Source organism: Balaenoptera musculus, chromosome 20 (genome assembly GCF_009873245.2).
Source record: "Balaenoptera musculus isolate JJ_BM4_2016_0621 chromosome 20, mBalMus1.pri.v3, whole genome shotgun sequence".
NCBI lineage: Eukaryota > Metazoa > Chordata > Mammalia > Artiodactyla > Balaenopteridae > Balaenoptera > Balaenoptera musculus.
Genome location: NC_045804.1, coordinates 38,584,188 through 38,605,746, shown reverse-complemented (window position 1 = coordinate 38,605,746; position 21,559 = coordinate 38,584,188). Strand labels below are relative to the sequence as shown.

General features: G+C 41.2%; 1 protein-coding gene across 2 annotated transcripts; it reads left to right on the top strand.

Annotated features, from left to right (window-relative positions):
- Window positions 1–4,379: 4,379 nt before the first annotated feature.
- On the top strand, window positions 4,380–20,998 carry LOC118887225 (WAP four-disulfide core domain protein 2-like). Of its 2 annotated transcripts, none has more exons than XM_036837886.1 (5): window positions 4,380–4,531; window positions 6,746–6,847; window positions 18,190–18,291; window positions 20,343–20,488; window positions 20,668–20,998. In XM_036837886.1, exons 1-5 carry the CDS (start codon window positions 4,408–4,410, stop codon window positions 20,719–20,721), a joined length of 528 nt encoding a protein of 175 aa, XP_036693781.1. In that variant the 5' UTR covers window positions 4,380–4,407; the 3' UTR covers window positions 20,722–20,998. The 2 variants fall into 2 exon arrangements, with proteins under 2 accessions (XP_036693781.1, XP_036693780.1); XM_036837885.1 differs by having other exon boundaries at window positions 18,187–18,291.
- Window positions 20,999–21,559: the final 561 nt, after the last annotated feature.

The following is a 21,559-nucleotide window of genomic DNA, read 5'->3' as shown; positions in this document are numbered from 1 at the left end:
TTTGTGTCTCATGGCTGTTGCAGACACCTGACCCTTTCAAATGATAATACGTCATGAGAATTTAGCAAATCCCCAAATTTGTGATTGTCACTCGAGTACCAGAAATCCACTTTTTCTAGGGACATCATTTTGTTTTGTTTTTCACAAAGAAATAAAGGTTTTATTTATTTGGTAGGTAAAGCACTCCTCATTATTTCCAGGTGCATGAAAAGCATCTGTGGAGCTTTTCTGGACCCCAGGACTGGAGAGTCCACATCAGTGGGTCTCTGGTGGGTTTGGAGTGTTTGCAAGGCATGACTTTCTTTGAGTCTCACTTTCTTCATCTGGGACATGGGAGTGCCAATGGAAGCAACCCCTCAGGCTTGTGAGCCTTCAATGAGATGGTGGGTGTAGAGTACAAGTACAGGACCTGCCAGGCAATTGCATGCTTCATAAAATTCAAGTATTGTCATTAGTATTGGAGAGAATCCCTCCTTAATAACCTTGCAGCACCTGTTTTTGCAATGCCTACTTCAGCAAGATTATTCCAGGCCATAATTATGCTTTGCTTCATACTTGGAACTGAAGTGCTAGAGTAACCAGCAGATTATATTGGGTTACACAACTTCTGCTAATTAAATGTCTTTACTGTGGTGAGAATTTTTTGCCCCTATATCCCCAACTGGGATACATCCCAAGGGGCCTATGGGACTATATACAGCTGGAAATAGTCCATTAAAAACTTCAGGGGGGAGGGATAAATTAGGAGGTTGGGATTAACAGTTACACACTACTATATAGAAAATAGGTAAACAACAAGGACCTACTGTATAGCACAGGGAACTATATTCAGTATCTTGTAATAACGTATAATGGAAAAACATCTGAAAAAGAATAGCTACGTGTGTATATGTATAACTGAATCACTGTGCTGTACACCTGAAACTAACACAACGTTGTAAATCAACTCTACTTCAAGAAAGACATAAATAAATAGAATTTTTAAAAATTTAACTTGTGAATGTTACCTTATATGGCAATAGTGACTTTGCAGACATGATTAAAGTAAGGATTTTGAGATGAGGAGATTAGCGTGGATTTCCTGGGTAGGTCCTAAATATAATCACAAATGTCTATGTAGGAGGGAGGCAGAGGGAGACTTGTCACAGAATGGGAGAAGGTAAAGTGAAGACAGAGAAGAGTTTTGAAGATGTTATGCTGCTGGCCTTAAAGATGGAAGAAGGGGTCAAGAGGCAAGGAATGCAGCTCTAGCAGCTAGAACAAGCAAGGAAGGTCTTATCCCCTAGAACTCTGGAAGGAGTTGCCCTGTCCATACTTTAGAATGTATACCTTGATTTCAATCTTCTGAGCTCCAGAAGTGCAAGAGAATAAATTTATGTTGCTTAAAAAAAAAAAAAATTTAACTTGGGGACGCAAGACTACAAATGTACTGGATCAGTGTGTGAGAAATCCATGTCTCCTTCACTGTGGTTGGAAGTGTAAATTGTATAGTCTTCTTTTCTTTCAGTTTTATTGAGATATAATTGGCATACAGCACTGTATATGTTTAAGGTGTGAAACATAATGATTTAACTTATATACATCGTAAAGTGATCATCACCATGAGTTGAGTGTACATGCATCATCTCGTAGAGATACAACAGTAAGAAATTTTAAAAAATGTTTTTTCCTTGTGATGTGAACTCTTAAGATTTATTCTCTTAGCAGCTTTCATTTATAACACGTAGCAGTACTGATTATCTTTACCATGTTGTATATTATATCCCTAATACTTACGTATCTTGTAACTGGAAGATTGTACCTTTTGATTGCCTTCATCTAATTCCCCCTTCCCCCTCCTCTGCCTCTGGGAGCCACAAATCTGATCTCTTTTTCTATGAATTTGTTTGTTTTTGAAGTATAATTGACCTGCAACACTACATTAACTTCTGGTCCACAAGACAGTGATTCAACATTTCTATACATTTCAAAATGATCCCCGGGATAAGTCTAGTTGTCAGCTGTCACCATACAAAGATATTACACAATTATTGACTATATTCCCCACACTGCACCTTTCGTATCTGCAAAGAAACCTAGGTGCCCATCAACAGAGGAATAAAGAAAGTGTGATATATATAGATGAATATTATATATATGTTATATATATATGATTTATATATATGAATATTATTGAGCCATAAATAGTGTAGTCTTTTTGCAGGACAATTTGGCAATACCTTCCAACTTTACCATAGATGTCTCCTTTGTATTTCCATGTTAAGGTATCTATTCTGGGAGAAATACTGAGATAGATATAGATATAGATATAGATATAGATATAGATATAGATATAGATAAAAGGAAGCACTACAAAGTGTATGATACATATCCACAGCAAATTGTTTGATAACCAAAAAACCCACAAACCTGCTAAATGTCCAGCAATTGAAGTTTGGTTAAATAAATTATAAACCATTCATATAATGGAATTTTAGATAGTAGTTATTTTTTAAAAGGAAAAGAAGATACTAACCTGGAAAGCTCTCCAAGACATAATGTTAAGTGAATAAAGCAAATTAATACATATAACTTCATTTCTGCAAACAAAGTATATATTTGTATATACACGTATGTGTGTAGGTAAAAGCGTAGGAAAAGGGTTTAGAAAAATATGCAGCAAACTGGTAATATTGATTACCTCCTGCAAGGTTACTCTGGATATATCTGTATTGTTTGAATTATTTAGCACATTCATGTGTTTGTTGTGTGAAAATGAACTTTGACAGATTATACTAACTAAGTGATAATCGTCCCGTCTCATCACTTTTTGAGAGGGATTCAGGAGTCCTCTCCTTGCCAATAGTGCTGCTCCAAAGGATTCTCCTGCAAGCTCTTTGGGGCTGTCCAGCCCCGGCCCCACGAACAAGGCCACGATACGTAGCAGCCTGGGATCCGGCCAGCCACCTTGGGTTTGGATCAAGGCTGGCCCGCTGCTGTTCTCTGCGCTGCCTGCAGTCATTGATCTCCACCCCGGGCTGAGCTCCCTCTCTGGGTATCCTGGTCCCTCCTTCAGATTGAGGAGTCATTCCTGGGTGCTTACTACCCTTTGCATCTGCAGAGATTCTGAGATCCTGGGTGTGAGCTCACTGCCTGAGATGGCCAGTCTGAGCCCTCCTCTTGTGGCTTGCTGAGTCTTTCTCTGTTCTTAGGGTAGCTTGTCCAGGCCTCCCCACAGGGAGTCCTAAGGCGTTTGTCCAGGCTCTGACCACCAAGGACAATGCAGACTTTCTCTTCATTCCCACGGTTGTTGGGGTTTTACCTGCATACGCCTTTCTCAAAGATTTTGAGAATCTTTGGATAGGAAAGAGGGCGGGCTCCTTCCACAGGCCCCTGTGGAAAGTTTAGTTGTCCTTCTCCTGTAGCTCTGCTCATGTAGCTCACCCACACAGCCTTCTGTCCAGGAACCTCTTGGTATGGAGCAGAATAGGCTCAGAGAACACCAGTCACCAAGAGGGACCATGTCTCTCAACCCCCAAGGGCCCTGCCCAGCTTCTGATCTTTATTTTATTTATTTATTTTTAAAAATTTATTTATTTATTCATTTATTTTTTGCTGCGTTGGGTCTTTGTTGCTGTGCGCGGGCTTTCTCTAGTTGCAGCGAGCGGGGGCTACTCTTTGTTGCGGTGCGTGGGCTTCTCATGGCGGTGGCTTCTCTTGTTGTGGAGCACGGGATGTAGGCTCACGGGCTTCAGTAGTTGTGGCTCACGGGCTTTAAAGCACAGGCTCAGTAGTTGTGGCACATGGGCTTAGTTGCTCTGTGGCACACGGGCTTAGTTGCTCTGTGGCATGTGGGATCTTCCCGGACCAGGGCTCGAATCTGCCTTGGCCGGCAGATTCTTAACCACTGCGCCGCCAGGGAAGTCCCAGCTTGTGATCTTTAAACATGACTACCATTGTGGTTCCACCCTCAGCCCTGGGAACCACTCAAAGCATACATTCACCATCCTTGTGTAACCGGTCCTGCAGGACACCCCAGATGAGCCCTGACAAACATCACCTGGCTTCATAATGTAAGCTCGCACTCTGAAATTCTAATTTACACAAAGAAAATTCTTTTCTTTGACCACAGTTCCCAAGGGCACCAGGGAAACCAGGGGCAAGCTGTGATGAAGCAATGAATGAAGGGCTAAAAAATGTTCCCAAGCTCTCCCGTTAGGTACTTGCATCTCCAAGAAACCATTCCCTAATCTGAGAAATCAGTTGCAAAATAGAACAAGGAAACTAGAACATCTGAGGGCACTCCTTTGAGGGCTTATATTTTGATACTCTTCCAGCTCTTCTGCCTCCTGCCCCACCCTCCTTTCTGGTGGCACTGAGAGTATAAAATGGGGCTGGGTTCTGCCTGTGCATCACATAAAGGCCAACATGAAGACAGGCACCATCTTTGTTCTGGTGGCTTTCATCGTCGGGGGGCTGGAGGTGGCCTGTGTTCCGAGACCTACTTTCAACCATGAGGCTGCTGAGGGGATCCTCCCTGAGAGCAGAGAAGGTACAGAGCCCAGTGTTAGACCTGAGGATGGTTTGGCACGGAAGCTGCCATGTCCCCACTGCAGGGTGGAGATTCGGCATTGATCAGATGCATTTCCTTTGATCTAAATGAGCGATCACCCTGCGTTTCCCATTCCCCTTATCAGATTGGGTTGGATCTGATATGTATCTCTAAAAGAGATACCTGCAGTTTATCTTACCATTTTGGTTGTTATTTTATTTACTGTTGTAGATATCTTTGTTAGATACATAGTCTTTTGTTATATAATCTATTTTATTTGTGTAATCTCTCTCTCCTTTCCCCTCTCTCTTACTATATGTTTTGCATTTAGAAAGGGTTTCGGTTTTTGTTCTATTAGTTACCTTAAACTAAGACCTTTGAGTACCACCCTTGGTCCCCCTTTTTTTATTATTATCTATAGGTTTCCTACTATGAGTAATAGTCATAATGAAATTAGCTAATTTCCTTCTTTCCTTCCTCCCCACTCCCCTACCCCCAGCAGCTGATTTTAAGCAATATCCTTTCATTCCCACTTAATCATATTAAGGTACTTATCAAGCTTACTCTGCTTTTCCTATGTTCTTTCCTTCCCCCTCCCCGATTTTTAATAGGTATATTGTCAAAACATATAGCTATTTCATAGACTTTATCCATAGACCATTATTAAGGCTTAATTCTACTGTAAGTATATATCTAATGGCCTTACTAGTCCCCGTTTTGATGTCTCTCCAGTACTTTGGTTGGCTGATGATCAATCTCTAGTACATTCCTCAGGAAGTTCCCATGGGAACAATGTCCCCAGTCTTCTCCATCAGTCACCTCATTGCTTCCTGCAGATTTCTGCACAGATGCAGGTACCTCACTGGTGTGGTAGATGACAGCGGTATGTCTCCTTCCATCCACTCATATTTTGGAGTTTGAGGGGATACCTTGTTCCGCAGTTTTGTTGTCTATGTGTTTTGAATTTTGCTATTTTGATTGCTCTGTGTCTTTTTAAGGGGAAATTATAGAAGATTCAAAAATTATGCCAACCTACACAATTAAAACCGCCTTCCCAAAATCTGACACTATTTTTTTGTAACAACTTCTAACTTTCTCCTTTGTGAAATGTCTGTTCAATCCTTTTGCCCATTTTTCTATTAGGTTATCAATTGTTACTATTGATTTGTAAGGGATTATAATGTATTATAAACATTTTCTCCCAATGTAGCTTTTCTTTTCACGCTCTTAATGGTGTCATTCAATGAAGAAAAGCTCCTAATTTTAATGAGGTTCCATCTACCTATCTAGTTTAATGGTCAGTAATATTTCTGTAACATTTAAGAAATATTTGCCTATCCCGAGATCATGAAGCTATCTATTATAGTATCTTCTAGAAGCTTTATTGCTTTACCTTTCACTTCGGTCTATAACCCATTTGGAACAGAGTTTGTAGTGTGGTGTGAGGTAGGGGGCAAGTTCCTTTTTTTCATATGGACAGTCCAGTTAATCCAACCACCCTGAAGTCCTGTAACTTTGTTTAAAATTGTCTTGATTCTTATCCTGATTATTGTTGGTTTGGGAAACTTACGTATAAACTTTTAGAATCAGCTTATCCATTTTTGTGAAAAATCCTTCTACGATTTCTACTGGGATTGTATGAAATTTCAGTTTGGGGGGAAACTGAGATCTTTATAACACTGAATCTTTTCATCCATGAACATGGCGTCTCTCTCCATTTATAAGACAGTTAAATTTTTTTCTTAGTAATATAGTGTAGTTTTCTGCACATAATTGGTTAGATTTATTTCTAGGGAACTGATGGTTTTTTTTTTTTTTTCAATTTTTATTTATTTAGTTATTTATTTTTATGGCTGTGTTGGGTCTTCGTTTCTGTGCGAGGGCTTTCTCTAGTTGCAGCAAGTGGGGGCCACTCTTCATTGCGCTGCGCGGGCCTCTCACTATCGCGGCCTCTCTTGTTGCGGAGCACAGGCTCCAGACGCGCAGGCTCAGTAGTTGTGGCTCACGGGCTTAGTTGCTCCGCAGCATGTGGGATCTTCCCAGACCAGGGCTCGAACCCGTGTCCCCTGCATTGGCAGGCAGATTCTCAACCACTGCGCCACCAGGGAAGCCCCGGAACTGATGGTTTTTGAAAGATATTGTAAAGGCATTGAGAGTATTTATTTTCTAATCGTAAGACTTCAAAGCTTTTAACTGCGTCTTTCCTCTTGCCAGAAATGTGTCTGTATGACTGTTTAGAAGACAGGGACTGTGGAAGAGGAAGAGAATGCGTGGAGCGTGGCTGTTCGCGCATCTGCTCCCCACAGTTTCCAACAGGTGAGTCCTGACTTTCTCCATCCCAGCCTATCCTGGGAGAATTAGGAGCTTGGTGTAATCTGAACTTGCCCAATTGTGTGATCACCCAGAGAAACACACCTGAATGCCTGAGGTGTCCCTCTGTTCTTGCCCTTTGAGGGAAAGGTTGGTCTCAGAACCTTTATCCCAACATTTTCAAGTATGCGAATCCTAAAAAATAAAAAAAAAAAATCTCATTTAATTTTTCACAAGGAATACGTATTTATTACAGAAAAGTCAGGAACTATGGAACAAATTGATGGCAAGATGTGCCTGTAATCTTATTCCCAGGAGATAAACATAGTTACATGTATGTTCATATCCTTCCACAAATATACTCAGGGGGTATGGCGCCAACTAATCATGGCCTCACCCTCCGCAAACGTTTTTAAACTTTCCTTTTTTCTTTTTACTCTCAATAATATGTAGTGAATAGCTTGCTACGAGCATGGACATATTTCTACAACTCTATTTTTTTCAAAAACATCAAAGCATTTTTACTGTGAATGTACCACATTTTGTTTACTACTTCTTGACCAATGGGCTTTCAAACTTCTCTAATATTTTACTATCAAAGGGTTCCCCTGGAACTAAATGGTTCCGTTTATAACTTGATTATTTCCTTAGGAAACATTGCTAGAAATGATATTGCTGACTCAAAGGGCATGCGTGTTTTTTTAACTCCAAAGATACTTGGCCAATTTGCTTTTGTGAGGATGTATTGTTTATGTCAAAAAGTTTCATAAACTTCAAAATGCTGGATATGTTTTAATTCTAAATTACATGCAATTTAAAAACAACTTCAAAGATGTTTATGAAATATTGTTTTTAGGGAATGTTTCAAAGGTCCTTTGCCATACGTTGGCATCCCACATGATGGGAAAAGAGTGAAAAACACATATTTGGCAACCTCTCTGTGCCAGATCTTTTTCAAAATACATTATTTTGTTTAATCTTGAGAACTTGAGGTATGAAAGATGTAGGTATTCATCTCACGTCCATTTTACAGATGAGGAAACTAAAGAATGAACCAAATATACTTTTTTCTTTTTCTCACCTTACCGTGATTCCTGTCCACCCTCTTCTTTTTTTTTTCTATTTTTATTTTTATTTTTAATTTTTATTTTTTTAACATCTTTATTGGAGTATGATTGCTTTATAATGGTGTGTTAGTTTCTGCTGTATAACAAAGTGAATCAGCTATATATATACATATATCCCTATATCTCCTCCTTCTTGCGTCTCCCTCCCACCCTCCCTATCCCACTCCTCTAGGAGGTCACAAAGCACCGAGCTGATCTCCCTGTGCTATGCGGCTGTTTCCCACTAGCTATCTATTTTACATTTGGTAGTGTATATATGTCCATGCCACTCTCTCACTTTGTCCCAGCTTACCCTTCCCCCTCCCTGTGTCCTCAAGTCCATTCTCTATGTCTGCGTCTTTATTCCTGTCCTGCCCCTACGTTCTTCAGAAACATTTTTTTTTTTTTTAGATTCCATATATATGTGTCAGCATACGGTATTTGTTTTTCTCTTTCTGACTTACTTCACTCTGTATGACAGACTCTAGGTCCATACAGCTCACTACAAATAACTTAATTTCGTTTCTTTTTATGGCTGAGTAATATTCCATTGTATATATGTGCCACATCTTCTTTATCCATTCGTCTGTCGATGGGCACTTAGGTTGCTTCCATGTCCTGGCTATTGTAAATAGTGCTGCAATGAACTTTGTGGTACATGATTCTTTCTGAATTATGGTTTTCTCAGGGTACGTGCCTAGTAGTGGGATTGCTGGGTCATATGGTAGTTCTATTTTTAGCTTTTTAAGGAACCTCCATACTGTTCTCCATAGTGACTGTATCAATTTACATTCCCACCAACAGTGCAAGAGCGTTCCCTTTTCTCCACACCCTCTCCAGCATTTATTGTTTGTAGATTTTTTGATGATGTCCATTCTGACCGGTGTGAGATGATATCTCATTGTAGTTTTGATTTGCATTTCTCTAATGATTAATGATGTTGAGCATTCTTTCATGTGTTTGTTGGCAATCTGTATGTCTTCTTTGGAGAAAGGTCTATTTAGGTCTTCTGCCCATTTTTGGATTGGGTTGTTTGTTTTTTTGATATTGAGCTGCATGAGCTGCTTGTAAATCTTGGAGATTAATCCTTTGTCAGTTGCTTCATTTGCAAATATTTTCTCCCATTCTGAGGGTTGTCTTTTGGTCTTGTTTATGGTTTCCTTTGCTGTGCAAAAGCTTTTAAGTTTCATTAGGTCCCATTTGTTTATGTTTGTTTTTATTTCCATTTCTCTAGGAGGTGGGTCAAAAAGGATCTTGCTGTGATTTATGTCATAGAGTGTTCTGCCTATGTATTCCTCTAAGAGTTTGATAGTGTCTGGCCTTACATTTAGGTCTTTAATCCATTTTGAGTTTATTTTTGTGTACGGTGTTAGGGAGTGTTCTAATTTCATACTTTTACATGTACCTGTCCAGTTTTCCCAGCACCACTTATTGAAGAGGCTGTCTTTTCTTCACTGTATATTCTTGCCTCCTTTATCAAAGATAAGGTGACCATATGTGCTTGGGTTTATCTCTGGGCTTTCTATCCTGTTCCATTGATCTATATTTCTGTTTTTGTGCCAGTACCATACTGTCTTGATTACTGTAGCTTTGTAGTATAGTCTGAAGTCAGGGAGTCTGATTCCTCCAGCTCCGTTTTTTTCCCTCAAGACTGCTTTGGCTATTCGGGGTCTTTTGTGTCTCCATACAAATTTTAAGATGATTTTTCTAGCTCCGTAAAAAATGCCATTGGTAATTTGATAGGGATTGCATTGAATCTGTAGATTGCTTTGGGTAGTATACTCATTTTCACAATGTTGATTCTTCCAATCCAAGAACATGGTATATCTCTCCATCTGTTGGTATCATCTTTAATTTCTTTCATCAGTGTCTTATAGTTTTCTGCATACAGGTCTTTTGTCTCCCTAGGTAGGTTTATTCCTAGGTATTTTATTCTTTTTGTTGCAGTGGTAAATGGGAGTGTTTCCATAATTTCTCTTTCAGATTTTTCATCATTAGTGTATAGGAATGCAAGAGATTTCTGTGCATTAATTTTGTATCCTGCAACTTTACCATATTCATTAATTAGCTCTAGCAGTTTTCTGGTGGCAGTTTTAGGATTCTCTATGTATAGTATCATGTCATCTGCAAACAGTGACAGTTTTACTTCTTCTTTTCCAATTTGTATTCCTTTTATTTCTTTTTCTTCTCTGATTGCCGTGGCTAGGACTTCCAGAACTATGTTGAATAATAGTGGTGAGAGTGGACATCCTTGTCTCGTTCCTGATCTTAGAGGAAATGCTTTCAGTTTTTCACCATTGAGAATGATGTTTGCTGTGGGTTTGTCATATATGGCCTTTATTATGTTGAGGTAGGTTCCCTCTATGCCCACTTTCTGGAGAGTTTTTATCAGAAATGGGTGTTGAATTTTGTCAAAAGCTTTTTCTGCATCTATTGAGATGATCATATGGTTTTTCTTCTTCAATTTGTTAATATGGTGTATCACATTGATTGATTTGCGTATATTGAAGAATCCTTGCATCCCTGGGATAAATCCCACTTGATCGTGGTGTATGATCCTTTTAATGTGTTGTTGGATTCTGTTTGCTAGTATTTTGTTGAGGATTTTTGCATCTATATTCATCAGTGATATTGGTCTGTAATTTTCTTTTTTTGTAGTGTCTTTTTCTGGTTTTGGTATCAGGGTGATGGTGGCCTCATAGAATGAGTTTGGGAGTGTTCCTTCCTCTGCAATTTTTTGGAAGAGTTTGAGAAGGATGGGTGTTAGCTCTTCTCTAAATGTTGGATAGAATTCACCTGTGAAGCCATCTGGTCCTGGACTTTTGTTTGTTGGAAGATTTTTAATCACAGTTTCAATTTCATTACTTGTGATTGGTCTGTTCATATTTTCTGTTTCTTCCTGGTTCAGTCTTGGAAGGTTATACCTTTCTAAGAATTTGTCCATTTCTTCCAGGCTGTCCATTTTATTGGCATAGTGTTGCTTGTAGTAGTCTCTTAGGATGCCTTGTATTTCTGCGGTGTCTGTTGTAACTTCTCCTTTTTCATTTCTGATTTTATTGATTTGAGTCCTCTCCCTCTTTTTCTTGATGAGTCTGGCTAATGGCTTATCAATTTTGTTTATCTTCTCAAAGAACCAGCTTTTAGTTTTGTTGATCTTTGCTATTGTTTTCTTTGTTTCTATTTCATTTATTTCTGCTCTGATCTTTATGATTTCTTTCCTTCTGCTAACTTTGGGTTTTGTTTGTTCTTCTTTCTCTAGTTTCTTTAGGTGTAAGTTTAGATTGTTTAGTTGAGATTTTTCTTGTTTCTTTAGGTAGGCTTGTATAGCTATAAACTTCTCTCTTAGAACTGCTTTTGCTGCATCCCGTAGGTTTTGGGTCATCGTGTTTTCATTGTCATTTGTCTCTGGGTATTTTTTGATTTCCTCTTTGATTTCTTCAGTGATCTCTTGGTTATTTAATAACGTATTGTTTAGCCTCCATGTGTTTGTCTTTTTTACATTTTTTCCCCTGTAATTCATTTCTAATCTCATAGCGTTGTGGTCAGAAAAGATGCTTGATATGATTTCAATTTTCTTAAATTTACTGAGGCTTGATTTGTGACCCAAGATATGCTCTATCCTGGAGAATGTTCCATGCGCACTTGAGAAGAACGTGTAATCTGCTGTTTTTGGATGGAATGTCCTATAAATATCAATTAAATCTATCTGGTCTATTGTGTCATTTAAAGCTTCTGTTTCCTTATTTATTTTCATTTTGGATGATCTGTCCATTGGTGTAAGTGAGGTGTTAAAGTCCCCCACTATTATTGTGTTCCTATCTATTTCCTCTTTTATAGCTGTTAGCAGTTGCCTTATGTATTGAGGTGCTCCTATGTTGGGTGCATATATATTTATAATTGTTATATGTTCTTCTTGGATTGATCCCTTGATCATTATGTAGTGTCCTTCCTTGTCTCTTGTAACATTCCTTATTTTAAAGTCTATTTTATCTGATATGAGTATAGCTACTCCAGCTTTATTTGGATCTCCATTTGCATGGAATATCTTTTCCCATCCCCTCACTTTCACTCTGTATGTGTCCCTAGGTCTAAAGTGGGTGTCTTGTAGACAGCATATATATGGGTCTTGTTTTTGTATCCATTCAGCAAGCCTGTGTCTTTTGGTTGGAGCATTTAATCCATTCACGTTTAAGGTAATTATCGATATGTATGTTCCTATGACCATTTTCTCAATTGTTTTGGGTTTGTTTTTGTAGGTCCTTTTCTTCTCTTGTGTTTCCCACTTAGAGAAGTTCCTTTAGCATTTGTTGTAGAGCTGGTTTGGTGGTGCTGAATTCTCTTAGCTTTTGCTTGTCTGTAAAGCTTTTGATTTCTCCATCGAATCTGAATGAGATCCTTGCCGGGTAGAGTAATCTTGGTTGTAGGTTCTTCCCTTTCATCACTTTAAGTATATCATGCCACTCCCTTCTGGCTTGTAGAGTTTCTGCTGAGAAATCAGCTGTTAACCTTATGGGAGTTCCCTTGTATGTTATTTGTCGTTTTTCCCTTGCTGCTTTCAATAATTTTTCTTTGTCTTTAATTTTTGCCACTTTGATTACTATGTGTCTTGGCATGTTTCTCCTTGGGTTTATCCTGTATGGGACTCTCTGCGCTTCCTGGACTTGGGTGGCTATTTCCTTCCCATGTTAGGGAAGTTTTCAACTATAATCTCTTCAAATATTTCCTCTGGTCCTTTCTCTCTCTCTTCTCCTTCTGGGACCCTTATAATGTGGATGTTGTTGCATTTAATGTTGTCCCAGAGGTCTCTTAGGCTGTCTTCATTTCTTTTCATTCTTTTTTCTTTAGTCTGTTCCACAGCAGTGAATTCCACCATTCTGTCTTCCAGGTTACTTATCCGTTCTTCTGCCTCAGTTATTCTGCTATTGATTCCTTCTAGTGTAGTTTTCATTTCAGTTATTGTATTGGTCATCTCTGTTTGTTTGTTCTTTAATTCTTCTAGGTCTTTGTTAATCATTTCTTGCATCTTCTCAATATTTGCCTCCATTCTTATTCCGAGGTCCTGGATCATCTTCACTATCATTATTCTGAATTCTTTTTCTGGAAGGTTGCCTATCTCCACTTCATTTAGTTGTTTTTCTGGGGTTTTTTCTTGTTCCTTCGTCTGGTATATAGCCCTCTGCCTTTTCATCTTGTCTGTCTTTCTGTAACTGTGGTTTTTGGTCCACAGGCTGCAGGATTGTAGTTTTTCTTGCTTCTGCTGTCTGCCCTCTGGTGGTTGAGGCTATCTAAGAGGCTTGATGGGAGGCTCTGGTCGTGGGTAGAACTGACAGTTGCTGTGGCGGTCAGAGCTCCATAAAACTTTAATCCACTTGACTGTTGATGGGTGGGGCTGGTTTCCCTCCCTGTTGATTGTTTTGCCTGAGGCAACCCAACACTGGAGCCTACCTGGGCTCTTTGGTGGGGTTAATGGCAGACTCTGGGAGGGCTCACACCAAGGAGAACTTCCCAGAACCTCTGCTGCCAGTGTCCTTGTCCCCACGGTGAAACAGAGCCACCCCCTGCCTCTGCAGGAGACCCCCCAACACCAGCAGGTAGGTCTGGTTCAGTCTCCCCCAGGGTCACTGCTCCTTCCCCTGGGTCCCGATGCGCACACTACTTTGTGTGTGCCCTCCAAGAGTGGGGTCTCTGTTTCCCCCAGTCCTGTCGAAGTCCTGCAATCAATTCCCACTAGGCTTCAAAGTCTGATTCTCTAGGAATTCCTCCTCCCGTTGCCGGACCCCCAGGTTGGGAAGCCTGACGTGGGGCTCAGAACCTTCACTCCAGTGGGTGGACTTCTGTGGTATAAGTGTTCGCCAGTCTGTGAGTCACCCACCCAGCAGTTATGGGATTTGATTTTACTCTGATTGCACCCCTCCTACCGTCTCACTGTGGCTTCTCCTCTGTCCTTGGACGTGGGGTATCCTCCTTGGTGAAGTCCAGTGTCTTCCTGTCGATGATTGTCCAGCAGCCAGTTGTGATTCTGGTGCTCTCGCAAGAGGGAGTGAGAGCACGTCCTTCTACTCCGCCATCTTGGTTAATCCTCTCCCCATAAATACTTTTTTGTCACTTAAGTTTTGTTGGGAGCATCTTTCACTGTCAACACAATACATTTCATTTTACTTTATTTCACATATTTAATTATTACATTTAATAAATTTAATTAATTAATTAATTTAATTTACTGTATCCCACCATATAGAATATACTACATCACCTCAGTAAATCACCTTCTAGTGGACATCTCAGGTGGGATTTTGTTTTGTTATTTTGTTTATTGTTGCTATTCTAAGCAATACCTCAATGCTGGTTCTTCTCACTAGATTTTATGTACCTCCTTATTATGCCTGGATGAAGAAACTGAGGTTTCTTGGGTTTAAGTGACTTTAAATTGCTTGTGGTTATAAAACCAGTGAGTGGCTAAGTCAGGATTGATGCCGGCTCGGTGCTTGGCAGAGTGGGAGGTGCAGGGCAGGGCTCCGGAGCCTTCAAATCCCACCTCTGCAGCTCACCAAAGTGGGGTTTAGGGCAAGTTACTTTACCTCGAGTTCCTCTGCTGCAACATGGGTCAACACCTATCGCAGAGGGTATGGTGAGGACTGAATGCGCTAATGTAGATCATGTATTTGGCCCTGACCCTAGCACATAATTTAAAAAAAAAATTAATGGTAGGGAAAAGAACGGAGTAACAGGAAATACTGTTAAGTAGGAGGCAACACTGCATGGGATTAGGACTTTATTTCAAAACGTTGCTCTGGGGACACTGGGGAAATGTATGTAATATTTTTAACCCCCAGTTTCCTCATCAAGGAAACCCTTGATGGTTTCCTTGAAACCAGAAAATGGTATCTCCGTTACTACATTGTGTGAGGATTAAATGAAATATATGAATGTATATAGTACTGTCAGCCTTTTAAAAGAAAAAGGTAAGCAATTCAGCCAGCAAAATTGAGTTTATTCGAGAATAGCAGAGGAGTTGCAATTGGAGACGAGCAAAATGTGGCAAACCACGGGCAAGTCTGGAGAACAAAGGAGAGCGTGCTTTTACAAAGGACAGGAGGAAGTTGGGAGGGGTTGTTTCGTACAGAAGTTCATTGGAGGAAAGTGAGAGTCTGAAGTGGCGGTAGCTTCTCATTGGCTGTAGGCGAGGGCGGCCGGCAACAGGAGATCTTCCTCTTTCCTGCTGGAGGGCGCAAGCTGCCATGAGTGGTACCTGCGTGAGAGCCCTTCCTTCGTGGTTTCCTTGCTCCGATTTTGAGTTAGGTTTCCTTAACACGTTTTTCACAGTATAAACATCTGGAGAAGCAGATGTGCTCAGAAAACCAGTGACTCACTGCATGGGGCCGCCCTGTGGCAGAACTCATGGGAGCTGGGACAAGCAAAAAGAATCTTAGCATCCACTCCTCCTCTGCCCTCATTTCCTCCTAAACCTGGCTAATTTAATTCAGGTCACCCAGAAGAAAAAAATGAAATAAAAATCGGAAAAGAACAGATGAGACTCTTAGCTTGGGCACATAGTTTGTTGGATATGATCAGCCTCTATTCTCCAATTATTTGTGTAAGAAACTCCACATTTCAAATGAGGAATCTATCCTGGAGAAGAAATAGATGCTACAGGAAGCTGGTGTTTGTGCACTGGCTCAGCTGGCAGAGTTGTTGCAGAGATTATTTGTTCTTTTCTTCCTTTAACGTCAAAGCTCTGGAAATCTTACGGGAGATGAACTCATTCACGGAACAGTCCCACCAGACCAGAGAATAAGTGCATGCAGGGGTTATACCATCCTCAAGACAGGAACCAGGAGCTGGAGACCGGGAACCTGAACTCTCCTCCCATCAGGTCTGGGGACCTCTGACCAGAGCCCCAACCCAAGGTCTCCCAGCCAGACTCACTGGGGGCGAGCTGGTGCCCACATTAGCTTGGTTTCCCAAAGCCACAGGGATGTCAGTCTCACTGTTGATCAATGGTGTCAGTTTCCCTGCAGGCTGCTGGGATTTGACACTTCCTTCTCTTGCTCTCTGCTTCAGGGGCACACAGCAGGGTGGCCCCACTCCCCGTCCCCTAAAAAGGCTTTGGTGCACATTCTCTTTAATTTGGCTCACTCTTTCAGGGCACCCTACCACCCCCCCCCACCCCCCAATCTTCCTAGCAATGTTTCTGCTCAATTCTCTGCACAGCTGGATAAGAAGAAAATTTGAGAGGTCCCTTAACAAGTTACACACCCAACCGTTCCCCAAATTTGCCCTCAAGCAGTGCCCCAGACCAAACCTTTGCTCCCTCAGGCTGAATTTTTTCCTGCCCAATATGGTTTCTTTATATGTAAGTTGGTGATAATTAAGGTCTTGATACTGATATGTGACTCTAAAAGCACAAGTAGTAAAATCAGTCAAGTCACTTAAAGAGAAGACATTCCTTTGAACCAAAAGGCCACTGGTTACGATGAGCATCTTGCAAGCACACCCTCAGCTTCACTGTCAAGGAAAGGACCAGGCTGTGCTTCTGCTGTGGTCAGGATGACAGAGGGACCTCATCCTGGATCTGGTGACTTTAATGGTTTCTTCACGTCACTCGGTTTCACAGCTTCAGTGGCACAAGGTGGCTTTTGCTCATTTTAATGGCTGAGTAATATTCCATTGTATATATGTGCCACATCTTCTTTATCCATTCCTCTGTTGATGGACGTTTAGGTTGCTTCCATGTCTTGGCTATTATAAACAGTGCTGCAGTGAACATTGGGGAACATGTATCATTTCGGACCATGTTTTTCTCCCAATATATGCCCAGGAGTGGGATTGCAGGATCATATGGTAGCTCTATTTTTAGTTTTTCGAGGAACCTCCACAATGTTCTCCACAGCAGCTGTACCAATTTACATTTCCACCAACTCACTGAGCCTTTTCTGATGTTAGGAACCTGTGTGGATCACTGCCAAGGAAACTCGGACTGTGGGGCTGGAGAACAATGTATCAAGAAGGGATGTAATCGAGTCTGCTCTTCAGTCCAGGACAAAGATAAAAGCACACAGCCCTGCCCAGGTCCCCAAACCCTGCACAACACAGAGAGACTGTGTGCTTAGCTCTGCCCAGACTTCCCTTCCGTAGATGGTTAATTTCCAGGGTCTCTGCTTTCAGGCTTGTCCTTCCAGAGGGAAAAGCATATCACAGACCTGTGTGTCCTGACTTTTTGAGCACAGAAACTTCTTTTATTTTGTTATACAACTAATAATGTTCATTATAAAAAAACCTCAGAAATACTACTAATTAAAAAGATAAATTATCCACGATCCCATTACCCAGATAACCACGTTAACCTTTAAAATAAAAGCTTCCATGTTTCATACACACACAGATACATTTTTTCAGATTTAACAAGGAATAAATGTTTATTTTGTGGTTATTGCATGTCTGGAACTGTGCTGAGTGCTGGGAGATAGTTAAGGAGAAGTCTTTGTCCTTAAAGATCTCATAGTAACAGAGATATAAACAAACAAACAAAAATCCAGGATATATGATTTTTACAAATATGGTGTTGTAGCCCATCCCTAATCAATAAACACAATTCTATCACACATTTTTAAAAGCTTCATTGTTTTCCAGTATGTGGATATGCCTTCTTTCCATGCCTTCTTCTACTATTATAGAATTAGATAATCTATCATTTTGAGTTACTTTTTAATAACAAGGACAAGATAAATGTCCTTGAGCTAAATCATATTTCTTAGGATAAATTCCTAAAAGTAGAATGGCCAAATTACATTTGAAAGCTTTTGATATAGATTGCTATATTGCCTCATGAAGACACCTTTCAACACCCAAAAAGCTACAGCCTCACTCCACGTATTTGTAATTTAACAGACAAACATCTACTCGCATTGTGTATGTATATATGTGTGTTATTGATGTGTTTGTACTTATATTTGTAAAAGCAAAGAGAAGATTCCAGAAGGAGCTACAGGAAATAGTAGATATCTCCTGGGAAATGGACTGGTTGGGTTGAGGGAAAGAGAAACTTCCTTTTTACTTAATACAGTTGAGTATTTTTTGTTTTAAAAATAAAAACGTACTACTTTTATGATAGTGCAAAATAGGTAGATAGCTTGTCTGTATTTTTTGAATTGGATAAAAGTTTAAACAAACAAACCTTCTCACAGCCCTCCCCTGTTATCCTGTCAGGCTTAACAGTTTTCGGCTGAATTTTTCTACCAGTAGGTATCTGTGTGGAGGAATGCCAAGGATCCTGGGACTGCGCTCTAGGGAGTTGGTGTGTCAACACTGGATGTGGCCACATCTGTGAACCCTTCAGATACCCAGGTAAGCGCTGCAAGCCCAGCCGTCCACGTCCCTGACTAACTGAATGCTTAGCCCTGCCAGGATAATGGCTCTCAGGCCAGCTGCACAGAGAGAGAGGAGGCGGCTATACTGGGGCCACTACTCACCTCTGGGAGAATTAGAAAAGAATGGAATTCTCCCAAGTCTAGAAGACCATGAAGACAGATTAATAATATCTTGCTTTAGAAGTATGTGTAAACTTGAAAAAGCTGGAAATACTCTTAAAACAAAAATGAAATAACGTTAAGGTACCAAATTATTCTTCAACAAGGGCTGGGAAGAACACGGTTATGAACACGTTAGCTGATATCTCACACCCAAACACACGTCCACACCAGTGTGAAACACACAGGTTCATTCATTCAGTCCACCAGTATGTACGCCTGCCCAGGCAGATTCTTGCCAGCCATGACTGGCTGGTACTCTTTCCCCACAGAACCTTCAACTCCCTTACTTTCTTGACTGAAAGCCTAGGATTGATCTTTGCTGCTGTAAGTTTGGTGGGTGCATCAAAGTGGCCTGGGAGGGACTTCCCTGGCGGTCCAGTGGTTAAGACTGCAAGCTTCCAATGCAGGGGGCCCGGGTTCGATCCCTGGTTGGAGAACTAAGATCCCACTTGCTGCGTGGCACAGCCAAAAAACAAATAAACAAACAAACAAAAACCAAAGTGGTCTGGGAACTAGGGAGGCTGTAGAGTTAAGACTGGGTGTATCATCCAAGGAACAGCTTGCTAACACATCTCTACATTGTCTCAGGATCAAGGACCACACTTAGATGTTTTGGGGTGGGGGGGTGGGGACGGAGGAGTATGTAAGGAAATCCCACAGATGAAGGAGATCTCTGCCCAACATGGAATAGACAATTGTCAACCACCATTTCACTTGATTCACAAGAGTGATAGCCAGCCTGCATTTTCCATGTTAGTTAGTCTACCCTAACTCAATAGGGTAGACTGTTTTGGGGGGTTATATGCAGCAGGGGTTCTCCCATATCAACACACATAAGAATGACCTTGTGAGGGGTACTTCCTTGGTGGTCCAGTGGTTGAGAATCCATCTTGCAATGCAGGGGACACCAGTTCGATCCCTGGTCGGAGAACTAAGATCCCACATGTCACGGGGCAACTAAGCCTGCCCGCCACAACTACTAAGCCTGCACACCACAGCTAGAGAGAAGCCCACGCACCGCAACGAAAGATCCCATGTGCCACAACTAAGACCCAATGTAGCCAAAAATAAATAAATAATAAATAATTTTTTTTTTAAATGAATGACCGGGGGGAAGGCTTGTTAAATCCAGATTGCTGTGCCCCAGCCCTAGAGTTTCTGTTTCAATAGGTCTGGGGTGGGGCCCAAGAATCTGAATTTCTAACAAGCTCCCAGGGGATGCTGATTCTGCTGGGTCAGGGGACCCATTTTGAGTAGCACTAGATACTGGATTGGGGATCTTAGTTCCCTGACCAGGGATGGAACCCGGGTCACAGCAGTGAAAGCGCCAAGTCCTCACCACTGGACCAGCAGGGAACTCCCTTTAAAAAAAAAACAAAAACAAAAGACTTGAAACCTGGTCTTTTGTCTTTTATCTAATATTTCTTTCCAAATGCAGTCATCAGAGCCCTATACTAGAAGTAAGGCTGGTGGTGGTATTAGTACCCAGTCTGATTTTCACACTGTGGGACTCAGTGTTCATTGGCACCTGAAGGCGCATAGAATTGGTGAGAAGTTGGCTCTGTTTGTGATCTGGGATTTAATTATCTAGTTTCAGCTGGAACAAAAAGAAGGGGGTTAAAGGCAAGGCTCTCTCCTCTTCTCCCAAGATGCTGCAGCTGCTGGTCATCAGTGTGTTTTCCCATACACAAAACAGTACTGTGTGCCTCTAAGGTTTAGAAGGGGAAAGATTGGGGGCATCAAGAAGGGAAGAGGCTAAATGTCCATCAGGGAGTGAGACACTTCAGCTTGCTCTCTCTCAGCACTGGGTCCCACTCCCTTCTACAGAGCCAGCCTGGGTTCTGGCAAGACTGTTTTGTTTTTCAGGTGAACAGAGACCTGGAATTTGTCCACTGCTGACAAAAGTATCGTTTAGAACTTGTGTTGAAATGTGCAGAGGGGATGAATTCTGTCCCCTGGGACAAAAATGCTGCAGCAATGGTTGTGGACACGTTTGCACCGCTGTTCGAGCCGTGAGTATAAGACAGAGAGCTGCTTACGGGGAGGATGAGTTCCTGCTGGCCTTTGCCAGCCCAGAAGGGACCCCAGCTGCCCCTCTGCTCACTGAAGTCTGGGTGACTTGTGGAGAAAGCTGGTTGGTAGGAAAGAGCAGGAATTTCTGGAAAGTGACATAATTACCTTTGTATTTTAGGAGCCCTATTGGGTCTCCAGTCTGGAGGAAGATGCCCAAAGGAGTGACAACTAGATCGTGGTTCTTTTCTTGGTACCAAATGCTCCTTTCTTTGAAATGCTCATCATCTTTTCGGATGATAATTGAACCTTGGCCTCCTTCAGTAACTGTTCCCAAACGTCATCTTTATTCTAAGAGCTGTGCTTTCTTACTGACCCCAGGATCACAGGATGTGGATCTAAAATAACTTGGTTTAAGTGCTGAATTCTGGCAATTGTTTGAGGAATCATGAGGTGACTGCTTTCAAAATTATCTTTCTTGTTAATAAAATGATTTCTGTAGCATTATCAAACCTGAGTCATTATTTCTATGTAAGATTTCTAGTTCACTTACATTAGTACCTCTACCTCCAACAAGTATTTAACCCCAATCTATGGACCCTCTCTCTTTTTCATCATCCATCACCATTCATGTCCTCTCTTTCTTCCTCATCCTTTTCCCTGGGACCAGCCCAGGCACTCAACACTGCCTGGAAATCTAACCACACTTCCCCCAGAAAATTCACTCTCCCAACAACCAAGATTTCCACTTATCTTTCTTCAACTCCCCATCTCATCTACCTCTCACTCCAACTTCCACCATTCAGGTCTCACCGTCTATCTCATCTATCCTTCATTAGGAAAAGAACTGCAAGTTTGCAAAAATGTCCTCCTCTTCTGCCCCCATATATGTGTATCCATTTACTCTGCTTTATCCCCAGTAATAATGGAAAAAAAAATGCTCCCTACTCCTATTTAAGTCCAACCCCTCCACTAACATTCTTCTTTTCTAATGAAAGACTTCTCCAATTATTATCTCCAGTACCGTAGATGTCTCCCTTACTACTGGATCCTCCCCTTGTCACACACCTATG

Coding starts and splice junctions, on each gene's coding strand:
- LOC118887225 (XM_036837885.1), top strand. CDS start 4,408: ATGAAGACAGGCACCATCTTTGTTCTGGTGGCTTTCATCGTCGGGGGG. Junction 4,532..6,745: donor CCTCCCTGAGAGCAGAGAAG/GTACAGAGCCCA, acceptor TCCTCTTGCCAG/AAATGTGTCTGTATGACTGT. Junction 6,848..18,186: donor CTCCCCACAGTTTCCAACAG/GTGAGTCCTGAC, acceptor TTTTTCTACCAG/TAGGTATCTGTGTGGAGGAA.